The 23,551-nt window shown below is 52.2% G+C and overlaps 1 protein-coding gene across 2 annotated transcripts in view; it reads right to left on the bottom strand.

The window, feature by feature from the left end:
- Window positions 1-23,551, bottom strand: part of COL27A1 (collagen type XXVII alpha 1 chain) — a 185,453-nt gene that overhangs the window by 155,448 nt on the left and 6,454 nt on the right. The window contains exon 3 of one of the 2 annotated variants that reach the window (XM_082470253.1): window positions 17,571-17,632. In XM_082470253.1, coding sequence (XP_082326379.1) covers window positions 17,571-17,632 — 62 coding nt within the window. Of the gene's footprint in view, window positions 1-17,570; window positions 17,748-23,551 lie in introns of both variants that reach the window. The other variant, XM_082470254.1, reaches the window with a different exon arrangement.

Genomic DNA, 23,551 nt, shown 5'->3' on the forward strand with positions numbered 1-23,551 from the left:
AGACTGAAAGTGAGGGGATGGAAAAAGATATTTCATGCAAATGGAAATGACAAGAAAGTGGGGTAGCAATACTCATATCAGACAAAATAGACTTTAAAACAAAGTCTGTAAAGAAAGACAGAGAAGGACACTATATAATGATGAAGGGATCAATTCAAGAAGAGACTATTACACTCATTAACACGTATGCCCCCAATATAAGAGCACCTAAATAGGTAAAACAAATACTAACAGACCTAAAGGGAAAAATTGACAGTAATGCAAGGGTTCAAAAGCCATATGCAGCTAGTGGCTACTGTATTGGACAGTACAGACATAGAATATTTCCATCCTTGGAGTAAGTTCTATTGGACAGCACAGTATGGAGGAAGAATGGGACTCTGAGAACGACTTGCTTGGAACCACACAGAGAGTTGTAAACAGAAGTGGGATGGGACCCATATTTCTCGCTTCCAAAGCCTCTACTCCCAGAGCCTGGAATATATTTGCCACCGCCTGGCCCCAGAACAAGGAGGACTGTTTGCCTAGGATGGTAGGTCGACTTGGGAAACCGAATAAGAGATCAGAAGACTGTGGGTGAATACCAAAGTGAAGAAAAGGAGCCAGCTGTTCTTGAGGGTTATTTTTATCCTGCCCAGATATCCTGGGGAGCTGCTCCCCTCCCCTTAAAGCTATTTTTATCTCAAGAGCTGGAATCAGAATGCTGTCTCCCTTGGATAGATGGAAGGAGCCACTGACACATCATAATTCTAGCAATGGGACCCCCCGTTTGCTTGACAATTTCCAAGGTGGGTTCGTATCCATTCTCTGGTGCCATTCTCGAGAGTGCAAGCCCCAAATTACAGATGGGGAAACTGAGGCTTGGATGGGTGCCGTGAGCTGTTTCAACAGCTCACATGTGGCAGAGCTGGGATTTAATGTCAGGCTGAGTCTGGGGTGGACTTCACACCCAAATGGGAAAAAAAGCCTGAAATTGTTCCTGAACTCCACCTCACCCCTTTCTGGATGAGTGGGCAAGTTGCTTGATAGCTTTGAACTTCTTTTCTCTGGTCCATGACACAGGGAATTCTAATCTTTTTCTTGCCTCCTCCACAGTCTTGCTGGGAGTCTGGCCAATGGGAAAGCTTTTGGTAAATTGGAAAACACCCAACGCCCAGAAAAGATTTATAATAATAATAATTATTATTATTATTATTATTATCGTTATTATTGTCATCATCATAAGCTGTGAAATCTACCACTCTATGCAGCCTCCATCCCTTCCCCCTCTTTGGGCCTCAGTTTCCCTGCTTGAAATCTGAGCAGTTTGGCCCAGAGGATCTCCAGGGGGCCTTCCTTCCAGCTCTGGCTTGCCATTTCTATGACCCATTCATTCAGTCAACAAGTGTTTATTGAGTTCGAGCAGTCTGACACGGTGGGGAAATGAAGGGCCAGAAGGCTCTCTGTCCAGGCTGTTGCAGCCACATACGCAAATTTCCTTGTGTTTTCAAAAGGCAAATTATGGGAAACATGTTATTCACCATAACACATTCACCCCATCTCTCAGGGAAAAAAAAAAAAAAAATCCCTCCAGCCCCACCAAGAACTAAGCTAACAGAAGACAGAAACCCACCCTTGTTCCTCTGGGCAACTTGCCAGAAGCTGAAAAGGGGAAACTGTATGCAGCATGTGTCTGTGGAGCTGCTGCAGACCCCATAAACAACCTGTGTTTGTCTCAGCTCCCTGCATCCTGAGAGGTCAGCCACAGCCAAGGAAAAAAACAGCCTTGTTCTGTGCCCGGCCGTCCCCAGAGAGAGGAAAATTGTCCATAAATATTTTTATCTTCATGGTCACCAAGGGAGCTGAGAGGAAGGCTTTGATTCTCCAAACCCCTGGACCACTCCCTTCCTCTGGGGACCCCCGGGTCAAAGCTGACCTGGGCGTCCCATCTCCCACCCCCAAATTATAGGCTGCTGCCCATGTCGCCTGCCCCCAGGAGGTGGTGGGATTAGAGGCGGGACCACACTGTACACCGTGGCCAGCCTCAGGACTGTTGGAATTGCCTCTCCCAGCCAGCTGGTTTCCTGCCGGGAGCTGGGTGGGCAATGTAAAGAAAAGGAGGACCCAGAGGTGGTGCTGGGTTGGGGGGAGGGTCCCGTCTGGATCTAGAGTTGCCTCGCTCATCAGAGCCCATGTAGAGGAGGTCCTGAGAGGCAGTTCTGATCTGAGAAGTGGTTTACAGCAAAACAGATCCTTGGAGTCCAAAGGACTTTCTAGATCCAGAGAAAGAATGGATAATGGTGCAATTTCAGATTCTGAGATAGCCACTGACACAGACATTCTGGGTCAGGAATTCCAACCCAGAACTCCTAAAACCATCCCACACGGAAACCTCCTGTGTCCCGTCCTGCCTTGCTGTCACCTCCTTGCCTATCTGAAGAAGACTGCTACCTTCTAGAACTTTCTAGAAGGGAACGCTGCACTGGGGAGTATATCAGACATGAGAACCTCCAAGGGTCATCCAAGTGCGAGGTTCTGTGGTTCCTAGATCACTTGAGCCATAAAATTTCATGCCCAAAGTGTTAGACTTCTCATGCCTTTTGATGCCAGGGCTCTGAGGCTCTAAAATCCTGGAATCCTACTTGGCACTGCCTTTTGGCTTCTATGATTCCATGCTTCTGAGGCTAAGATTTCTGTGATCCTTCAACTCTGTGACCTACTTCAGCGCAGACAAGGACCTCACACAAGGGGGCATTCAGTCCCAGCAGGGATTATGCGCAAAGGCAACCTGTGTGGCTGCCTGACCACTCCTCCTTCTGTGATGGGCAGCATTCCTGGCCCCGAGGCTTCCAGAGCCTGGCCTGCCTTCTGACCTTCTCCTAGCCATCTCCCCACTTGGCCCCTACGTAATCCCACCCAGCCCCACCCAGCCCACATCACCAGGTGTAGACAAGGATGCCGCTGTGGCAGCCAATGCCCTGGTCTCCTCCATCAGCATCCATTCACACAGGACAGAGAGAAAGAGAGGCAGTAACTATGTCTCCTCAGGCAGTGTGTTCCCCAGTGACTCAGCAACCAGAGGAGGTGGGCTTGTCCCTGGACCCAGTCATAGCTTGTTTCATCCATATCTGGGTGATTCAGAGACTCTGTCAGCCTCAAAATATGTCCTTCCGTGGCCTACCCTTGTTGGAAACCCCATCTGTAGGAGATGCTCCTTTAGACAGAGGTCTCTGGATAGACTGTGTTAGCTGGAGGGGAGAGAGGGATCCTTCATTCTTCTTTCATTGTCTAACTCATTTATTCAACATGCACAAAGGCTAAATCTCAGTCCACAACACAGGGTACAAGAAATATGGCCTTCCTCTATTTTCTTTGAATAAACTAAATTCCAACTTTGAGTCCGTGCATCACCGTGCTGGCAGGAAATTCAGTGTTGGTCATTACTGAGGCTCCTTTACATCCCCCTATCCTGGTTCTGGTCATGCAAAGGTCCTGGGGTCTTATGCAGAGTAATACGTTTTGGGAGATCTCTCTGTTCTTCTGCTCCCATCTGTGGCCACTGAGGTGCACACTGTCTGTGCCAGATGTCCCTTTACGTCCAGTGACCTGGTGACAGGTCACTGGACGTAGGAAGCTAAGAAACCAATGTGTTGCATCCAGTCTTCCTAGGGACACCGTGGAGCATCCCCTCTGAGGCTTTATCTGTTTCCCACCAACCCGAGGACCCACCAATGCCAACTTTCTCCTCCTCCTCGCCTCTTCCCTTCCCCTCTTGGACCCTTATCTCCTCTCTGAGCTCACACAAGACTTTACATCAAGCAGCCCCAGCGTTCGGCTCTCCCAAAACTCCAGCCACCAGAGCATCTTGAGGGCTGACCAGCTGCTTGAACCGGGAATGAAGGAAGAAGCACACAGATCACAGCACCAATTACTACCTCACAAGCTCATCGTCCCAAGCACACTTATTTGCACTTTACCTTGGAAGATTTATTGGAGCAGCTGGCTGGCTCCTTGCTAACAAAGATAAGAGCAGAACCCCAGAGGAATGGGTCACGGCTCGGGTATGGTTTGCGGGGTTGGCAAGGAGGTGAGGTCTTGGAAATTAAAGCTCAGTTGGAGTGGCTATGTTGAGAGGGAGGGGTTTGGAAAGGGGGTGGGGTATTTGGGAGAGGCCTGATTGGCTCAATGCTTCCCTGGCCCTGCCTGCAGCCCTGGGAAGGGTCTTGAGAGCTGCTAGGGAGAGAGAACAGCCACACGTTATGAGGAGGCCTCTGGCAGCTGTGCAAAAAGCACCGGGCTTGGAGTCCCAGAGCCCTGACTTCTGGCCTTGAACCTGCCAAATTCACTATGAGACCTTGAACAAGTCTGTCCACCAATCCCCCAAAGCCCTCCACCCACCTCCTCCAGGCCTTGGTTCTCGATCTGAAAATACAAGCATTGGGCTTCCCCTCCTATAGAGCCAGGTCCTGATTCCCTGGTGCTGATGACCACGTACCTCCAACTGGGCGTCTAGCATCATCCTTGTCTTTGTTCTGCATTGAACCCCTCCCACCATCTTGAACAGAGCTGGCCAAAGGCTGCTGTCTGCGTGGATTCTGGCCTGGAATCACAGCTCAGGGACGGCTGGGGATGGGGTGGGACACAAGCCAATCAGAAGTGGTTGCATCTCTATATGTACCATGGAATATTATTCAGTCATAAAAAAGAAAGAAATCCTGCCATTTGCGACAACGTGGATAAACCCTGAAGGCATTAGGGTAAGTGAAATAAGTTAGACAGAGAAAGACAAATACTGTATGATCTCACATTTATGTGGAATCTTAAAAACCAAACTCATAGAAAGAAAAAAAGGAAGAAAGAAGAAAAAAGAGAAAAAGAAACAGAAGAAAGGAGAAAAAACCAAAGAAAAGAAAAGAGAAAACCCAATGGAGAAGTGATGCAGGCACCCCTAGTCCTCAGACCCTCAGTATCAGGCCCAGCCATGGGCAGGGACAGGAGAGAAAGAGGCAAAGAGACAGAGATGGAGGCAGGAAAAGACAAAAAGAGACAGAATTCAGAGAGGCAGACAGAAAGGAAGCTGGAAACTTAAAGAGAAGTGGAGAGAGAGAAGACAGAGCCATGTACAAGAAGAGAGAGGACAGAAAAAGAGCACGACAGATGGCACCAGGAGAAATATATGTCTTAAATGGAGGAGAGAGACTTCCCTGGTGGCCCAGTGATTAAGACTCCAAGCTCCCAATGCAGGGGGCACGGGTTCAATCACGGGTCAGGAAACTAAGATCCCGCATGATGCATGGCACGGCCCAAAAAAAAAAAGGAGGAAAGAAACATCACAGGAAGAGAGCGAGAGAGGGGTCAGAGATTCTGAGATACAGGCAGAGAAACTGAAGGAGAAATGGGCCAAGGAGAGAGAGGAGAACACACACGTGCACACACATGGTCACACACAGTCACACAGCACACACACTGTCACACACACCAAGGACAGGCCAGGAGAGGAGCTGGAAGACACAGGCTCAGCCTCTAGCCAGGAGGGCCCTTCCCACTCAGCCAGACCCCTGATGACCCCCAGAAGCCCCTCAGAAGCCCCCAGATGCTGCAGCCTGGTGAGCTCAGATGACGTCACTACAGGCTGCTCCCTTTGCCTGCTGGGCACCCAGCCCAAGTAACGCGAGTCAGTGGCCTCCTTGAGATGCTGGTACCAAAGCCCGCCGGTGCCCGTCGTGCCGTCCGCACTGCAGAACCCACATCCTCAATCCTTCCCTTCCCTGTCCCGCTCCCCCTGGCAGCCCTCCCTCCCTTCCAGGTTTTATCACTAAACCACACATCTGGTCTCTCTGTCTCAGGCTTTGTTTCTAGGGAACCTTGCCAAAGACACTCACCTCTCAGCTTCAATTCTTTCTGAAAATAGGGATAATCAGACTCACTCCTCAGAGCTGTTCTGATAATGAAATGAAAGGCAATACACAAATCACTTGATATGGGGCCTGCCTGGCACTGAGTCAGCCCTTAATAAATGCTCGTCATCACCACCATCATCATCATCATCACCAGCACAGAGGGCTGTGGGTAAGTGGGGAGACTGAGGCCAGGCAGATCCTTCCTCTCTTCAGTGCTCTGTTTCTAGCACAATTGGCTCCCGTGAGCTTCATGCCCATCTAGCCAACTCCCTGGAGGTCCCATGGATACTGCAAACTCAATTTGTCCAAAACTGCCCTGTCACTTCCTCCTCATACCCCAGCTTGCTTCCCCTCCAGTGCGCCCCTCCCCTCCTCCTGCCCCCAAGGAGGATAGATACTTTGTCATTTATTGATATTTCTAATGACAAGAACAGAGCCTGGAATAGAGGTGACACTCCATACATGTTTGCTGAATGAATGAGTGAATGAATGAATGAGTGAGTGAGTGAGTGAAGGGGAAACATCAACAAGGAAAGACATAACTTGCCTAAGAACACACCAAGCATGGGAAAATAAACCCAGAGCTGGGGTTCCTGCTCTCACAGCCCCCTACAGGTTAAGCCAGCAGCAGGAGCTTCTGGGGACCAGCCCGGGGCTCTCTCTGCCCCCCATCCCAGGCCCTTTGAGTCTCTGAGAGCAGCCAATGTCCAGCCAATGTCCAGGGATGCTCACGGGCTCTCCTAGGAAGCTGGCGACGGGCCGTGGGGAGCTTCCGGCCACTTCTGAGTTGTCTGCGCAGGCGCTGTGCACACAGGTGGGCTCCCTGCAGGAGGGAGGTGCCTCCTTCTGTCCTGGGGCAGATGGCCGCTGAACCTCGCCTCACTGGCTTCCAGGGCCGCAGGACCCTGGGCCACGGCCCACTGCCCAGATGGGAAGACAGAGGCACAGTGGGCTCACCCAAGGTCTGAAGTCAGAAATTACAGTCACCGCTGGAGCTATTTATTCAGCCCTTTCTCTACTCCAGGCACTGGGCTGGGTGCTCTGGCCATGGGATCAACTCCTAGGCATAGAGCTTATTACCGCCACTTGAAACACAGGGGCAAGGTAGCCTAGAAAGGCCGAGCAATTCACTCAAGGTCACGCAGACTCAAGGTCGGGCCGGAACACTGTGGAATCCTGGTTGGTCCCAGAGTCAGCTGTGACACAGCCCCTGATCCCTACGGATTTGTCCCTTGCCCTGGGTGCCTGGGCACAGGTACCCAGCTGATGCTGGGTACACAGGCGCTCCCTTCCACGGCCCTCACCCGCCCACCGGCCGTCAAAGCCCCTTTCATGGGCCTGCTCCACACCCCACTGGGGAAGCCAGACAAAACCGCTAGTGTTGGCATTATTTTTCTATTTCCAGATGGGTCTGTTTTCTGCCTCCATCCAGGGCCTCCCATCACTGCGTGGGGGCTGGAGACCCAGCGCCAGGTTAATATTAGGAGGCAGCAGGAAAAAAAGGCAACCCGATGCAGCTCCTTACAGAGTTCTGGGCTGTTCCACCAGGGCAGCCTCGGGGGAATATTCCTGGGGCATTTAAGGGGGCCTGGCAGCCAGGTGGGCCGCAAGGAAAAAAGAATACTCCTTTTTTTTTTTTTTTTTTTTTAAATTTTTCAAGGAAGCTCTTCAGTGTTCCATTTGGGGCTGGGGCCCACCATGGAGTTCCCAGGTGACCTGTGGAGCTGAGTTGGACTCTCCACACGCTGAACTGAAGATGGTATTTTAAAATTCAACCAGGCAGTCATTCATTTAACCAACATTTACTGAGTAACTACTACTGTCAGATGACGCACAAAGGTATCTACTCTGGTGGAGCCCACAGCCTACTAGGGAGATGGCATTAGTCAGATCATTGCACATGTGAAGGGGCCCTTACCACTGGGATAAAGTGCTGTGGAAAAGAAGGCCCATATACAGAGGATGTCAGACTTTGGCTTTTTTTCAAACCACCCAATCTAAATGCCTGATTTTTCAAAAGAAGAAAAAGAGGCCCAGGGAGGGATAGAGACTCCTGGGTACCCAGAAAGGGTACCAGGGTCCAGAGCTGTACTCCCTCCAACTTTGGCTGGGTCATGGCAGAACGACATGGACAAAGATAGAATCCTGGCAGCCTTGCCCTTGATCTTGGGGGAATATGTAAAGAAGATCAGGATATGGGGAACTTACTGACCACCACTGATGAAAGCCAAGTGTGTGAGAAAGTTGTCTCCAAATCTCCTTAAATCTGTCTGTTAATGGAAAAGTGACTCAGTTACTGTTCCCAAAAAATCCAATCCAGCCCAAGGGCGGACATGTTTCATCCTCTTCTTGGCCTCCAACACCCAGGAACAAAATCAACAGATTTCTATGTTGTATGTTTGGTTGGAGCATAGGTGGGAATGGGGACAGGGGAGAGACGGGAGGTCCTCTGAGGCCCAGGAGAAGTATCAGGGGAGTTTGACCTGAAGCAGAGTCATCTCAGTGGGCGGACAGCCACTTGAAGGGCTGTCCTGTACAACAGTCCCTGTGGTCTGGGTGGCCTTGGGGAAAGCTCCAGAGGGAGATTTCACCCCACCCAGAAAAGGAACTTGAGTTTCAAACAACGTACGGATAAAAATGGGGGTTGGTAATCAGCCAGGCCTGGCGGGGGTGAGGGGCAGCACAAGCAGAAATCAATGACTCTTTGGCAGGGGCTTGAGGGGAAACTTCTGGCCCGGTTGGGAGATTGGATCAGAATCCAGGGCCAAAGGAGGTCTACAGATGTTGTCACACTCAGGATCCTGGCAGGAGGCAGCACACACTGCTAAAGGGGTCAACTGTGACAGCATTCAACGCTCCAGGCAAAAAGACTAGCTGATAACTAGTGATACTACTGTTAGTGACAGTGATTAAAAAAAAAAAAATTAGAATGGAACTTCTCCGTGGAAATATTCAAAGCAAGGCATCCACAGAGGACTGGGCAGGGTTGTGGGAATCAGCCGGGGCTGGTGAAGACCTGGGGGCAGTGAGAAGCTCTTGCCATCCCAGCCTACGGGGCAAGGGGAGGGAACGGGTTAGGGGAGTCGGGCAGGAGGTGCAGCCTTAGGAAAGCAGTCATCGCAAAGCTACAGTAGCGCAGGGCAGAGAGGGTGCAAATACCCCAGCCTCTCTCCCCTCCTGCCCTCCGATAGCGGTGTCCCCACAAACCAAACCCATTCAGAAGTTAGGGGACAAGGGAGCCAAGGTGAGGCTGTGCAGCATGTAGAGGTGAGCCTCCTGGGGCACAGGGCAGGGCAAGGAAGGGCAGGGAGTGGATGGAGGACCAGAGAGGGGGAGGAAATAACAAGATGAGACATGTTTTGATTGGTTGTTCATGTGTCCATCTTTAAAAGAAATGCCTTGGGTGGTAGGGCAATTTCCAATTGGCCACAGGCCTCAGCACTCCCAACTGCCTTACAGTTCAACTGGCCCAGTTTACATACGTTCCCAGCTGGCCCTTGTAGGCAATTGAGTCTGTGAGCCCCGGGAAGAGGAACTCAGAGGTGCCTTCCAAACTCCCTCTGACTTCACAATTCTCGAGGAGGAAGGAGTTAGATGGAGAAGAAAGGGTCCCTTGTTCAACATGTACTGAGCCCCTCCGCTGTGTTGGGACCCAGCTGGGGTTCTGGGAAACCAGTGTTTGTCAAGACAGACTGGTTTTTAACCTCAGGGATCTTACAGTCTGATGGGGGTAACATGAATTTGTTGAACAAGTATCTGGTAGGCATGGTTGGGTGTTGGGGACATAGCAACAAGTATTAATTCCCCTGCTCTTATGTTCCAGTTAGGGGAGACAGAAAATAGATCAGGAAACCCATGAACGTATAAGCTAGTTTTATAAGTACTGAGAAAAAAACCAAAGCAGGCTAAGTGGTTTGAATATGATGAGACCAATGAGGCTTGTTAAAGTTAGCCATTGCTGTGTAAAAGACAATCGCAAGCTCGGTGGTTCACACAACAACCATTTCTATGCTCACGGATTCTGTGGGTCAGGAATTTGGGCCGAGCACAGCGGGGAGGGCTTGTCTCAGCTCCTTGAGGTCTGGGGCCTCGGCTGGGAAGACTCAAATGGCCGTGGGGGGGTGTGAGCAGGTGAGGGCTGGACTCATCTGGAAGCATCTCCATTCATGCGTGTGGTAGGCACAAGAGTGCCCGTCGCCCCCAACCAAAGATGTGCACGTCCTGATGCCTGGAGCCAGTGAGTATGCTACCTTATGTGGTAAAAAGGCTCTGAAGATGTGATTAAATTCAGGATTTTGAAGTGGTTAGAGTATCCTTGGTTACTCAGACAGGGCCAACGGAATAGTGAGAGTCTTTATAAGGGAAAGAGGGAGGCAGGAAAGTCAGAGAAAGACATGTGACAAGGGAAGCAGGGGACATAGTCAGAGAGGTTAGAAGATGCTACTCTGTTAGTTTTGAAGGTGGAAGAAGGGGCCATGAGCCAAGGAATGCAGGCAGCCTCTAGAAGCTGAAAAAAGGCAAGGATTTCCTCCAGAGCCTCCAGAAGGAATGCAGCCCAGCCAGCAGGTTGATTTTAGCCCAGTGAGATCCATTTGAGACTTGACCTCCAGAAGTGTTAAGAGAACAAATTTGCATTATCCTAAGCCACTGAGTTGGCGGTAATTTGAAAACACAGTAGCAATTAGAAGCTAATATAACATGTCTGGTGCCTTGGCTTTAGGTAACTAAAAAGTGGGCTCAGCCAGGACAGCTGACCAGATCACCCCCATATGACCTCTCCATGTGGCTTGGCTTTCCTCACAGCATGGCGGCCTCAGAGCGGTTGGACTTCCCATGGTGGTTCAAAGCTCTAAGAACAAGCGTTCCAGCAAAAAGGCAGAAGCTCCATGGCCTTTCACAGCCTAGCCTCTGAAGTCCCATTGTGTCACTTCCACCGTACACTATGGGTCAAAGCAGTCACAAGGCCACCCAAAATCAAAGAGAAGGGACAGAGACCCCACTTCTTGCTAGGAAGAGGGTCAGAAAATTTGCAGCCATGTTTTTAAAATCACCACAAGCCTAGTTTAGATAGGGTGGTCAGGGAAGGCCCCTCTGAGGAGGTGACATTTGAAGAGAGCTTGGATGAGGTGAGGGAGCTAAACAGGGGCAGAGAGTTCCAAGGAGAGGAAACAGAGGCACCAAAGCCCAGAGGTGAGAATGTGGCAGGGAAATAACCGGGCCATTCCGGTCCGTGTGACAAGCGATCAGTAGGGGCTCAAGGGGCTGTGGGAACCCAGCTGAGGGCCCTGGAACCAGTCTGAGAAGGTTCTAGAAGGAAGGGATATGTGAGCCGACGGCTGATGATTGGGGCTGAGACGGCCCACGTTGGAGGACTTGGCAACCCCTCTTACATGCTCCCCACCCCACCTTGCAGAGGACTGAGGACTGGTCCAGGCTCCTCTCACTCCAGCCCCCCAGGGACCCCCACAGGCACAAGCAGACCTTGGTAAAGGCGTCTGCTTCCTGGGCCTTGAGTCTTCTCTTTCTGTGCCCCCTGTTTTCCATCCCTTTCCTCCCAGACATCCTTCCACAGGATCCACTAGATGAAGTCTTACCTCATTAACCCAGGGCTGGACAAGTGCACTTTCTCATGAAGGTAAACAGAGCCGGTGGGACACAGAGGGAGGCTGTGTGTCACAGGCAGGGAGCCTGCCTCCCAACGGATACCTCCCACGCCTGTCCCCCGCCCACCTTTCAGGGCCCAATCAAAGCTTTCTTCTCTTTGCAGCTGCAGCCAGGGAGGTGGGAGGAGGCCAAGGTCCAGCCAGTGAGAATGGAGCAGAAAACATTTCTCTGGTCTCCGGGGTCAGCACAGGAATTCCAGCCCCAGCACAGGACTTGGCATGTAGAAGATGCTCAATAAATATTCCTTGAATAAAGGAAAGAAAGAAAGACAGAGAGAGAGGGAGAGGGAGAGAAAAGAAAGGGAGGGAGGGAGGGACGGAGGAAGGAAGGAAGGAAGAAAGGAAGGAAGGAAGGAAGGGAGGAAAAGAGAGAAAGGAAGGAAGGGAGGAAAAGAGAAAAAGAAAGGAAGAATTTTTTCTCTGACACACAAGATGGTTAAAAACACAGGCCATGTTTCTATGGTCTTGGGTTCAAATCTTAGTTCAGCCTTTTACTAATTTACTGCAAGTCATTTTACCTTTCTGGGCCTCAGTTTCCTCATCTATAAGATGGGGATAATCATGCCAACCTTACAGAATTACTGGGATGATTAAACAGGATGGTCTCCAAAAAGTGCTGATAAAGAAGATGACGATGGTGATGAAGAAGATGGTGGGTAACAGGCCTAAGCCCTCAGCACATGCCAGGCACGGCTCTGAGACCCCTCTAAGAATCAGTATGTTTCATCCTCACAACAACTCAAGGAAACATTTTGCAGATGAGGAAACTGAGGCACAGAGAGGTTAAGTAACTTGCCAAAGGTCACACAGTTGATAAGTCGTATATCACAAATCCAAACCCAGGCAATGTGCCGAGCCTGTACTTGAGCTGCGTTCCACAGAGGCTGGCATGTAGTAGGTGCTCATTAAGGGGCAAGTCCTCTGCCCATTGTCTAACTGTCTTTGCTCTCATTGGGTGGTGAGCACTTAAAGGTGGGGCTGCTGGATCCTGCCTCCTGGTCCCCAGTCCTGGTCTGGGCCCACAGCAGTGTTGCCTGGATGGGTGTGGCACCAACAAGGGTGTCACTCTTGTCATGCCCTTTAAAGGGATAAGAGTGCTCTGAAGTCTGGCTGTCTGGAGTTGAATGTCACCACCATTCACTGGCCCCAAGCCTCAATCTCCCTAACTATCAGCAGGGAGAATCAGAGCACGCATGTCGCATGGTCTTGTGACTGAGACCAGGATGCACGACGCTTAGCAGAATAGCGGGTGAGCGCTCAGTGGACGCTAGCTATCGTTAAAATTATTTTTGTTGTTCTTCCATACTCCTGCCAAGTTTCCCAACAGGACCCTGGCTTTGCAAGGACCAGGCCATCCTCCTGGGCAGAGAACAGTTAACCAGGCTCCTTCTGGCGACAGGTAACTTAATTCCCATCTCAGATGCTGAGGCGGAGACCAACGCAGAGGTGAAGCTGGAATGTGAGATCAGCCCGGGGCCGCGTGCTCCCCAGGGAAATGGCCAGAGCTTTCACCCCAACTCTTTCTTCTCCCGCCTTCCAGAGCAGTGGTCATAGATACGGTGAAACAAGATCAGCCTCAAGTGGGACTGGGGTTGGGAGGGAGTTGGGAGCAGGTGGGTTGAGAGGGTGTAACACAAGCCCTCTCAGTGTCCCTCACAGACAACATTGAATCTGCCCTTTGACTTCCCCAGAGGCCCAGAGAGGTTAAGGTCCCGGGCCAGTATCACACAGCTTATCTGGCAGCCAGCTGGACTTTCTGAACCTGGAGGTCCCTAAATTCTAAAACTCTGTGATGCCCCCAGCCCAGCCCACGGTCACTTCTTAAGGGATAGAGGGTTGGAGGGTGATGATGGGGGAGTCTTTTACATGTGTCTTAGGGAGCCAGGCCAGAGCCTCCAGTGTGGGGAGGGCGGGGAGCCACCAGGCGGCGGGATCGGGTACCAGGCCCTGCTCCTTCGCTCCCCAGTGAGCATCAGTTGCTCTGAGGAGGGGAGGAGAAGCAGGACTCCAGGGATGGAAGGCACTGGAAAGCCATTTCTCTAGCGCCGGCCGAGGGCACCCCCGGGCTCAATCTCCTTTTCTCTCTGCCTGGCTTCTGGCTCCAGCCCTCTCTGGCTGCGGTCTCTGTTATTTCTCTATCCCTGTCTCTGCTGGCCTTGCTTTGCATCTCTCTGTCTCTTTCTGTTTCTCACTATATAGCTCCCTGTGTCTCTATATCCTGTTTCCCTCCCTTTCTTTTCTTGTCAGTCTCTCCCCATGTATCTCCCCCTGTTTCTGCCTCTCCTGCATGTCTCGCTCCTGTCTAAGGCCTCTCTCTCTCTCCCTGCCTGTTTCTCTCTCATTTCTGCCTCTCCTCCTCTCCCTCCTCTTCCTCTCCCTCCTCCCCTTCCTCTACCTGCTCCTCTTCCTCCTTCTCCATTTCCCCTCTGCCCTATCATCCAACTCATCTGGGACAGAGAACGGATCTGGGTAGGAGAGTGACACAGCAGGGCTGGCAGGTAGGCTGGAGGAGGGGAGGGCAGGGCAAGCACACAAGAGGCTACTGCAAAGGTCCGGGCAGGCAAGGGCAAAGTCTAAGCCCCGTGAAAGCCATGGGTGGAGGAGAGGACGGTTCTGAGAATGACTGTAAGGGAGGGGGGCCTCGATGATACTGTGGGGCCTGGGAGAAGGGCCAGTAGCCGGGAAAACTTCCAGGAGGGGAGACGAGGAAGGGAGGGCAGGGAGTGGCGTGGAGGGACAAGAAGGGGCAGATGTTGAGACCTGAGGCCAGCTTGGAGAGAGCATTGAACGCTGACCAAGAGCCTGGACTTCAGCCCGTGGGGCAGTGGCTTTTTATGTGAATCTGATGAAACCCCAGAACTCTCCCCTGACAAATGTATATGCCCGATGTCTGGCACCCAGGTCAAGGCTTCCGGGACACTTTGAAGTTCTTCCATGAGCCACAGAGACCCCAGAATATGAAGCTGGTCCCAGGCACTGGGGAGCCATGGAGGGTTTTTGAGCTGAGGAGATGGCGGACACGGAGCTGTAGGAAGGTCACTCTGCAGCAGTGTGGCCTTAACTGTGCAGCAGAGAGGCCTCTGGCAGCCTGGCCCACCAGGCCTAGGGCCTCCCAGCATGTCCCCTGCTTCCTGGAGACCCTGCAGGCTGCTTGGACCTAACACAGGGGAGTGGGTCCAAGCCCTGAGCCAGGGTGGCTGCAGCCCAGGAAGCTAAGCGTCAGAGGGAGGGGCTGAGGCCCTCTCCTCACTGCTGCCAAGAACCCTTGGTCCTAAGTGCCTGGGCCTGGCCCAGGAAGACTGGGCCCTCACAGCCATTTGGATGATCAGCCCGGGGACCTGAGACAGTAGCCCTGCTCTGCCAGGCTCAGCCTAGTCCGGTCCCTTCCTTCCTACCCGCCCACCCGCTCACCTGCCTCCTGTCTTGGATGCCCTGGGTTGAGTCTCTACCTCCTCAGACAACGTCCATTTAGGCAGGAGGCAGGCCCAGTGTGGGTGTTGTCCTCACCCTGCCAGCTGGGCCAGCCTGGAGTTTTCAGCAGTGACCTTAGTTTGCTGTTCCAACACCCACTGCACAGATGGGGAGCCTGAGTCCAAGAGAGAGCTGAGATTTGCCCACTTATTCTCCTGCAGGTTGGTAACCCAGGCAGGCCCCCAGGCTTTCAGCCCCAGGGCTCTCCTGCCTGTGCTGAAAGGACAGTCCTCCAGTGCCTGCACATCACCTTAGGGCCCCATCACCTAAAAAGCCCAGGTCCTATCCCAGCTATGCCCTCCACTGAGGCTGCCTGAGCCAGTTGGAGCGGAACTCATTGCTATTGCCGTAGCTACCATTTATTAAGTGCCTACTATGTGCCAGACACTTGACATCATGACCCACCGTGTAGGTGACAAGTTACCACATTGTGTAGATGAGGAAGCTGAGGCTCAGAGGAGGAAAGTAAGTTGCCTGTGCTTATCCTGCTAGTAACTGACAGAGCCAAGATTAGGACCCAGGTGTGCCCAACTGCAAAGCCCAGGCCTTTCTTCCATGCCATATCCCTTTCTTTTCCTGTCATACAAAAGGGGCATCAATTTGGCTTCCCTAGAAACTTGGGAGACCCAGGAATCTGTCCCTAAAACCAGAGGTCCAGGCACCCACCTGGCTCCCAGAAGACCAGCCAGGAGTCAGCTTTAGCAGCCAGGGAGGCCCTCAGCTGCTCCTTTTCCTTCAGCAGAAGAACCGCAGGGCAGCAGGAGATGCCCGTGAACCTGGTCTCCAGGGTTCTAGCTCTGCCATTGACTTGCTGTGTGTCATGGCCTCACTGACTCCCCTCTCGGGCTGAGCCTCTGTCTCCCCGTCTCAATCTGGAGGAGCTGGGATCACGGCTCCCAGAGGGCCATGCCAGCCCGAGTGCCTGCAATTCCTTGGCTAGAAGGAGGTACCTTGGTGCCCTCTGGGCAGAAGCTTTGCCAAGCTAAGGGTTTGGCATGCCATCTTTGCCTGCTCTGTTCGAAGGTGACTGTCTTATTCCAACAAGGAGCCACCCCCAGGGTGGCCCACTCCAAGCCCCAGTGACTCACTTACAGAGTGAGGGGCAGGCGGGCGGGAGCTCTCTCTGTGGCTCTTGGCGTCTAGTGGAGCCCACGGTCCCACGAGCCCACGCCGAGCGGGAACTTGTGTCAACCACTGGCTCCTATAAATCGCAGGGCTAGGACAAGGTGGGACTGTCGGCGGCCCTTAGAGAGAAAGCTCAGCCTGTGTGCTCTGGGGAGCTGACCCGGGGGGACCCTGGGCCCTGCTCGGCGGCATTAATGAGCCCTGCATCTGGTGCCATCCTCAACCACTAGCTGATGCTGACACAGCATTTCGGCTGCGCGAGAGAGTGCGTGTGTGTTCCAAGGCTAGCAAAGGCTCAAGTTTTCCGATTCGGAAAAATCCGTTCAAAGAAAGGAAAATTGAGGATGAGGAGCTGAAGATAGCTTGATTCGTGTTTCCTCAGTCTGAGACTCAACTGGTTCACAGCAGACTATCTCCCTGGATGTCTAACAGAGGAAACCCAGGCTCAAAGAAGACTGGGCCCCAGGGGGGAGGGCCATGGCAGGGCCAGAATGGACATGTGACCTTTTATCTCCCAGCCCAGAGCTCTAACCATCCTGCCGTCCTGCCCCCCTCCGCCAGGGGCCAGCTCTACCCTTGGCCCCGGTGGAGTGTGCACCCTGGACTTCTCTGACCCTGATTTGGACTCAACGTCCTCCCCTCTCTGAACCACAGCATCAACAGACGCTTCTACTAGGAGGCTTCCCAGGTGGGGCACCCAGAGCCCTGCCTTCAAAGAATTTATCATCTTCCTAAGGAGACAGAAGGGAATTCAGGAGTAAAACCAGAAAAATAATAATGACCAATGCTTACATGGTACTTACTCTGCACCAGACAGTTCTGTTCTAAGGGTTTTTCATGTGTTAACTCATTTAATCCTCACAACAACCTAAAAAGTATTGTCAGTCCCATTTTACAGATAAAGAAACTGAGGCACCCTGAGGTTAAGTAACTTCCCCTTGGTCACACAGCTAGAAATCTGTGTAGCCTGTTTCTTGAGTCCACACCACCAAAGAAGATACCACGTGACAAGTTTTAGCTCCTCCTCGGTGCCAGGCACCATCCTCAGTACTGGGGACACAGTGGTGGAAAGAAGAGACAAGGATCCTGTCCTCAAGGAACTTGCCATTCTTCCTTCATTCACTCATCCATCCATCACCCATCCACCGCCCATCCATCATCCGTTCATCATCCATCCATCATCCAAATATCATCCATCCACCATTAATCTATCATCCATCCATCCAATTGTCATCCATCCATCTGTGTCTATTTTTACTCACTACGGTACCCCTCATGCTCGGCACAGTGCCTGGCACATAATCCTCAACCAATATTTGTTGAAGGAATGAAGAGATGAAGACAGATTTGGGCCATGCCCAAGAGCTCTGGGTTCGAGTCTTTTACCCTCTCTCAGTCCAGCCCAGTGGGTAGTGAACACTGCCCTACTCACCTCACAGGATTCTTGCGAGGCTCTAATGGTGAGTAGACAAGTGCTTTGCAAACTGTAAAGGGCTGTGAAGACATAGTCAGCATCAGGCCGTTGAGCTGCTGTGCGGGCACCGAGGCCTGCAGAGCTGGGTCTCTCTCAGGTCTGGCTGGTGAGACCTGTCAGACGCTTCCCCTTGGCCTGCCAAGAGGCCCAGAAAGGAAAGGAAATTGACATTTAACGAGCATCCGCGATGTGCCAGGGCTTCACACACTTTAACCCTCTCTTCTCTTTTCTTGTACAGATCAAAGAAATGGAAGCCCAGAGAGGTCTGTCATTGGCGTAAGGTCACACAGCCAACGAGGAGCAGAGTCCAGGTTTGAACCTGAGGCTGTGAGCCCCAAAACTTGTGCTTGTGACGGTAGCCGACACCACCTCCCTTTAAAGGGATGCTGCTGCCTCCCTGCATTCCAAATATCCTTAAGTTCCCCACTGTTCAAAGTCACAGAGCCAGCTCCTGGCAGAGTCTTTAAAAAAATGTTTCCATTCAGTTTTTGCATTATTTCCTTTTTGCTTTATAGGAATTTCCCCCCTTTTATTTGTAAAGAAAAGCCAGTGTAAATGTTCTCCCACACATAGGTTAACCCTTGCCTGACAGAGGTGGATTCTGGGCAGGCATTTCCGAGAGGGGATGGAAGCTCAGCCGCTTGCCAGGGCTTCCTGCAGGGCCTTTTCTCAGACCCTCGCGATAGTTCACACTCAGGTGTGGCTGTGCTGCCTAACGTCACCCGTGGCAGAAGCCCCTGACTCCCAATTTACCAGCTTCCTATGACCCTCAGCGTGGGGCCGCCTTCTAGGACCCAAGCAGAAACCATGCCCTGAAACCTAGAGGCCAGGGAACAGTCTTCCTGGAGACTCTACTCTTGTACCGCAGGCTGGGACAGAAAAAGAAACACTCACAGCCACTGTCCTGGGCCACCCACCGAGGGCCTGGCACAGCACTGGGCACCTCACCAACATCCTCTCTTTGTGTCTTCTCAGCAGGAGGGGTTGGTCTCAATAACCCCATTTTACAATGGAAAGGGAAGCTGAGGCTCAGAGAGGCAAAGTCACCTGCCCAAGGCCGCACAGCTGGCCAGGGGCAAATTGGGCGTAAGACAGGACCCTTGTTTATAAGTTGCTTTAAGTCAGGGGGCTAAAAATAAAACATTGTGCACTTGAAAGGACAAGGTACCTCCTCTGGGCCAGGCACCGTCCGCAGTCCTGGGGACCTGGTGCAGCAAATGAACTGGTGGAAGCAAGCCCCAGTTCTGCTAAAGACTTGCCGAGTGACCTTGAGTGGGTCACTCTCCTTCTCTGAGCCCAGAATTTGCCCTGTGTGAGCTGAGTGGATTGAGGGTCTGAGTCTTCTATGCTCGTTCTCATATGTTGTTTGGGTAACAATTTGTAAGGTAGAATTTAGGGGGCGGGGGAAAATGTCTGTGCTTTGTGGAGTAGTGCTGCAGTATGGCTGAAAGTTACTGAAAAGCTCTCTTCCTGCCACTCAGAGACCCCATTACCAACACCCCAAGGGGCAAAATTCCCAGAGGAGTTAAGGTAGCTGGGATTAAAACACTCCATTCCTGACCCGTATCACCATGTGGGGGGCCGAACAGAAGAACTGCAAGCCCCGGGCCAGATACCAATGGGAAGCAGGGACGGCACCAGGCCTTCCACGCCAGTGGACGGTGGATGGTGGACGGTGGGTGGGATGCTCTCTGAGCTCCGACACCAGCGGCTCCTCCCCCGCCCTTCTCCTGGGCAGCCCCTCACCCCAAGACACAGCGCCCCGGTGCCCCCAGCCCCTCAGCGGAGGCTCCCCCTGTCGTTGGCTCCAGTTCCAGCAGGCTGGCCATTTAAGGCTCCACCTCACCCCTTTAAATTCTATTTTTTCAAACCACATTCTTGAACTTGGCAGATAACGTGGCAGCCCGACAAGAGCCCTATTTACTCGGAGAGCCGTGAATGGGCCCTTTATAACAAGCTTCATTAATATTTCTACCTATTGGCCAGCTCTCCGTTTCCTCCCCCTATACAAACAGATTCTCCACACAGAAAGACTTTTCAAATGCTCTTGTTGACTTTCCCCAAATAGGGAGGGTAGCCGGGCTGGCCAGGGTGTGTGAGTGTGTGTGAGTATGTGTGCAGGAGAGGGGGCGTCTGTGGGCGTGCGCCCGCCAGCCTGGTGCAGGAAGGAAAGAGGCCCACTATTCATGGGCAGGGGCGGGCAGCCCGGGTGAGTCCAGGTATGCTGCAGCTCACAAAGACACACTGAGCCCAGCCTGCACCGTGAATTCCAGAGCCCTGGCCGGGGGAGCCGGACGCTCCCTCCTCAGCCCCTGCTGCCGGGCCGGGTGACCCTAGGCAAGTCCCTTACTCACTCTGGGCCTCACTGTTCTTATTTGTCAGTTGGGTCTACACCCTGTCACTCAAAGTGTGGTCCATGCAGCAGCAGCAGCGTCGCTTGAGAGATGCAGATTCTCTGGCCAGATGCGCTGGAGCAGAATCTTCATCTTAAGATCCCCGGGGGATATGCGTGCACAAGGAGGTTTCAGAAGCATCAGATCTACGGCACGTGCCCCTCTGCCACCACCAGCGCTGTTCTATGGCTCACAGGCCATCACAGACCTTAAACATCATTGAGCCACCAAGGCTATTTTGTTCGCTACTTGGCGACCACAGTCCTGGCCCGTGGTGAGGGCTCAGGAAATAAATGAACAAACAGAAAAGTGCATTGTCAAAGTCCAAAGCCTTGTGCTAGTGACAGAAATTCTTCCTCTTCAGCATTTGAGAACTTGTGAAGAACAGCCTGCTCTGTCATACGGAAGGTCACACAGCATTGAAAGGGATCGTCAAATATTGCAACGGATGGGGTGAGCTTGCTGTCTTTTGGAGATATGCAAGCAGAGGCTGGAGGGCCTGTGACGGCGCAGAGCCCCACGTGTAAAGGACGTGCCTCTGGGGCTGAGGAAGAACCACTGCAGAGAATGTGGCGTGATCACTGCGCTTGCTTACGGGGGCACGGTGGCAAATTGGAGAGAGGCAGAGCCACGTCTTCAACTGATGATGCCCTCAGTGAGGACGTGGGCAAATGCCTTCACTTCCTTTCCATTTGTTCACGTGATGAATGTTTTTCCAAACTGTCTGGCTGTCTGCTGGACCTTGGGGACATGATGGTTAATAAAACGGACTTTGTCCTTGTCCTCATGGGGGAGAGAGACCATCAACAAGTAGATTAAAAATTAAATTCAAATGCTGAGGAGGAAGCAGAGGAGGGTGAGAGACAAGCTGGGGGGGTAGTGGGGGGGGGTGGTTGGAGGGAACTTATTAGCCAGGGGAGTCAGGGAAGACATCACTGAAAGCTGAGCTTTTAAATTTAAACCTGAAGACAGAGGAGCCAACCATGTGAGGAGCTGAAGAAAGGGTGCTCTCAGCAGAGGGAACAGCACGTGCTAAGGTCCTGAGGCAGGCAGTGTTTAGTGCTTTGCAAAGGGTCAGGGTGGCAATAGCATTCCACACGCGAGGGGGAGAGGGATCTGTGATGGGTGGCAATTTCCCAGACCTGCTGGGAGGAAGGATGGCACAGAGTAGGTGCTCAGAGCATAACGTGTTGGCTTTTAATCCATCTTCAGGCCTCTGTGGCTGCTTCAGGCCCCTATCAGGACGGCTGCCTGCTCTTTCCATCCCTCAGGAGCAGCCCAGGAAGTACCCAGCCTGGGCCACGGCCCAGGACGGGGTCAGCTGACCTGGAGGGGGTTGAATGAGCTGCCTGTGTGTGTCTTGGCTACCTACATCTTACCTTTTGGGGGAGGGGGGGCCTGCCCAGTTTTGGCTAGCCTAGATGGCTTGGACAGAAATCCCTGACCCCCTGCCTAGGTCTCAGCAGCCAAAGGCCAGACCCTCTCAGGAACACAGAAGCCTCTGGCCAGCCCACACCCCACTCCCTGGCCAGCCCTTAAGTACCAGGCTGGAAATAACCAGTTCTCTCCGCCCCTAGGGGCCATGGGCTCACCCACCACAGGGGCTGGAGTGGCTGGACAGAGTGAGGCAGGACGGCTGTCCCGAGAGAGGCCTCTTGGATTCTCCCAGCTGGGAGGCCCTACGCTCAGGCTCTGGGGGGATGGGGTGGGGAATTCAAATCCTGGATTTGCCACTGACCCCCCAGCAGTGCTTCAAAAGCTGCCTTAGCAATCTGAGCCTCAGCTTTCTTATCCATGAAATGGAGTTGATCACTCCATCTGAGGGTCACTGTGAGAAATAATATGATAGATGTGTGAGTTTTGTAAACTGGGAAGTGTAATGCACATCGAAGAGTTCATGGCTGGGAGGAATAGTTCACGTCATATTCGAGGTCATGAAAAGACAGTTCTGGCGTACAGTCCCAACTCTAACCTCTGGATAGATCACAGCACTTCTGAGAGTCTCAGTTTCCCCAGCTGTAACATCTGGACCCTTGTCCGGACCTCAGTGTTGTTACGAGAATCCAATTAGTTCGAACGATGTAGGCATTGAGCACCTACTATGTACCTTGTTCACAGCATTCTAGATGTCTTGCAGAGGGGAAGGGCCCCTTTCCTTCTTCAACTTCAGGGAATCCTTTCCTGAGGCTTCAAGATAATCCAAGATGTACTCAGGAAACCATCAAAGGATGGGGAGAAGAAGACTTCTAGGTCTCAAACTTGGCCCCCAGAGTCAAGTTGCTGGTCAAGAACCTGTCTCATTTTCTTACTGTCCCTGTGACTTTGGCCAAGTTACTTAGCTTCTGCAAGCCTCAGTTTCCCCATCCATAAAGTAGGGAGATTATTAATACCACAGCGGGCTGTTGCTGTGATTAAATTACATCAATTGATAGCTGAGCTCAGTTCTTGGCCCACTGTGTTTGATTCATCACGTTTGCTGCTATTAGAAGTAGCAGTAAATAGAAGTTGGTTGTTGTAGTAGTAACAGTCGTAAAATAGTAGTAGTATAAATACTAGTAGTAGCAGTAGAGGTGATGATATAAGTAATAATAGTAATAGCAGTCACAGTACTGGTAGTAGCAATAGTATTAAGAAGTACCAGTAGTACTAATAGTAGCAGTAGCAGAAGTACTGGTTCTGCAAGGACTGGTGGTGGTAGTAGTAGTAGAAGTGCTGGTTGTACTAATAAACAGTGATAGCAATAGTAGTAGAAGTAGTAGTGGACGTACTAGTATGACGCTAGTAATACTAGTGCCAAAAGAGAGAGTTAAGACTGAGAGAATTCAGCCCCTTTTAATTCTGGGGAGATGGGACAGGGTCTAGTTTATGGAAATTGGAAAGGAGAAGGGTCCAGAGAGATGAGGTTGACAAGAAATGAAGGGGTGCAGGGCCCCAGAAATTGGTGCTCATCAAATCCTCTTAGGCTTGGTGAGAGAATATGATTCTGTTTCAGGGACAGTGTCTTGGGGTCGGGGGCCGGGCTGTGTCTCCCGCTCCAGCTCCCCCAGGGAGGCAGGGACAGTGTTTGCTCCCAGAAATCCCAGAGCCCTGGAGGAAGCAGGGTCTTGGGTGCCTCTGGTCCACTGTCCTCTACACACACTGAGGCTGTGTGTGTGTGTGTGTGTGTGTGTGTGTATGTGTGTGTGTGTGTGTGTGTGTGCACGCGTCTCTCCCTTGGGTCACAAGAGTAGGGAATGATGACTTTGTGGCCTCGGGAGACGTGCTTCCTGCTGCTCCAGTGGGCCAGCTTTGAGGGTTTGGCGGCTAGGCTTATGTGGAAGCTGCAGCTTCGTGTTCCAGCTCCTCAGCTGCCAGAGGGGCGAGTCAGCAGTGGGGCCTGGCACCCACCCAGGCAGGAACTCAGCGGCCTCATGCTGATAAGGTGGGCGGGGCTTCCTGGGAAGAGCTTGACTAATTTCAAGGAGGGGCACTAGGGCATCATCCCCAGGCTCTGCTCATCTGGAAGAGTGAGTGAAGATGCGTTTCTAGCCAGAACCATTACAAGGG

Source organism: Balaenoptera physalus, assembly GCF_965194825.1.
Source record: "Balaenoptera physalus genome assembly, chromosome: 7".
Classification (NCBI taxonomy): Eukaryota; Metazoa; Chordata; class Mammalia; order Artiodactyla; family Balaenopteridae; genus Balaenoptera; species Balaenoptera physalus.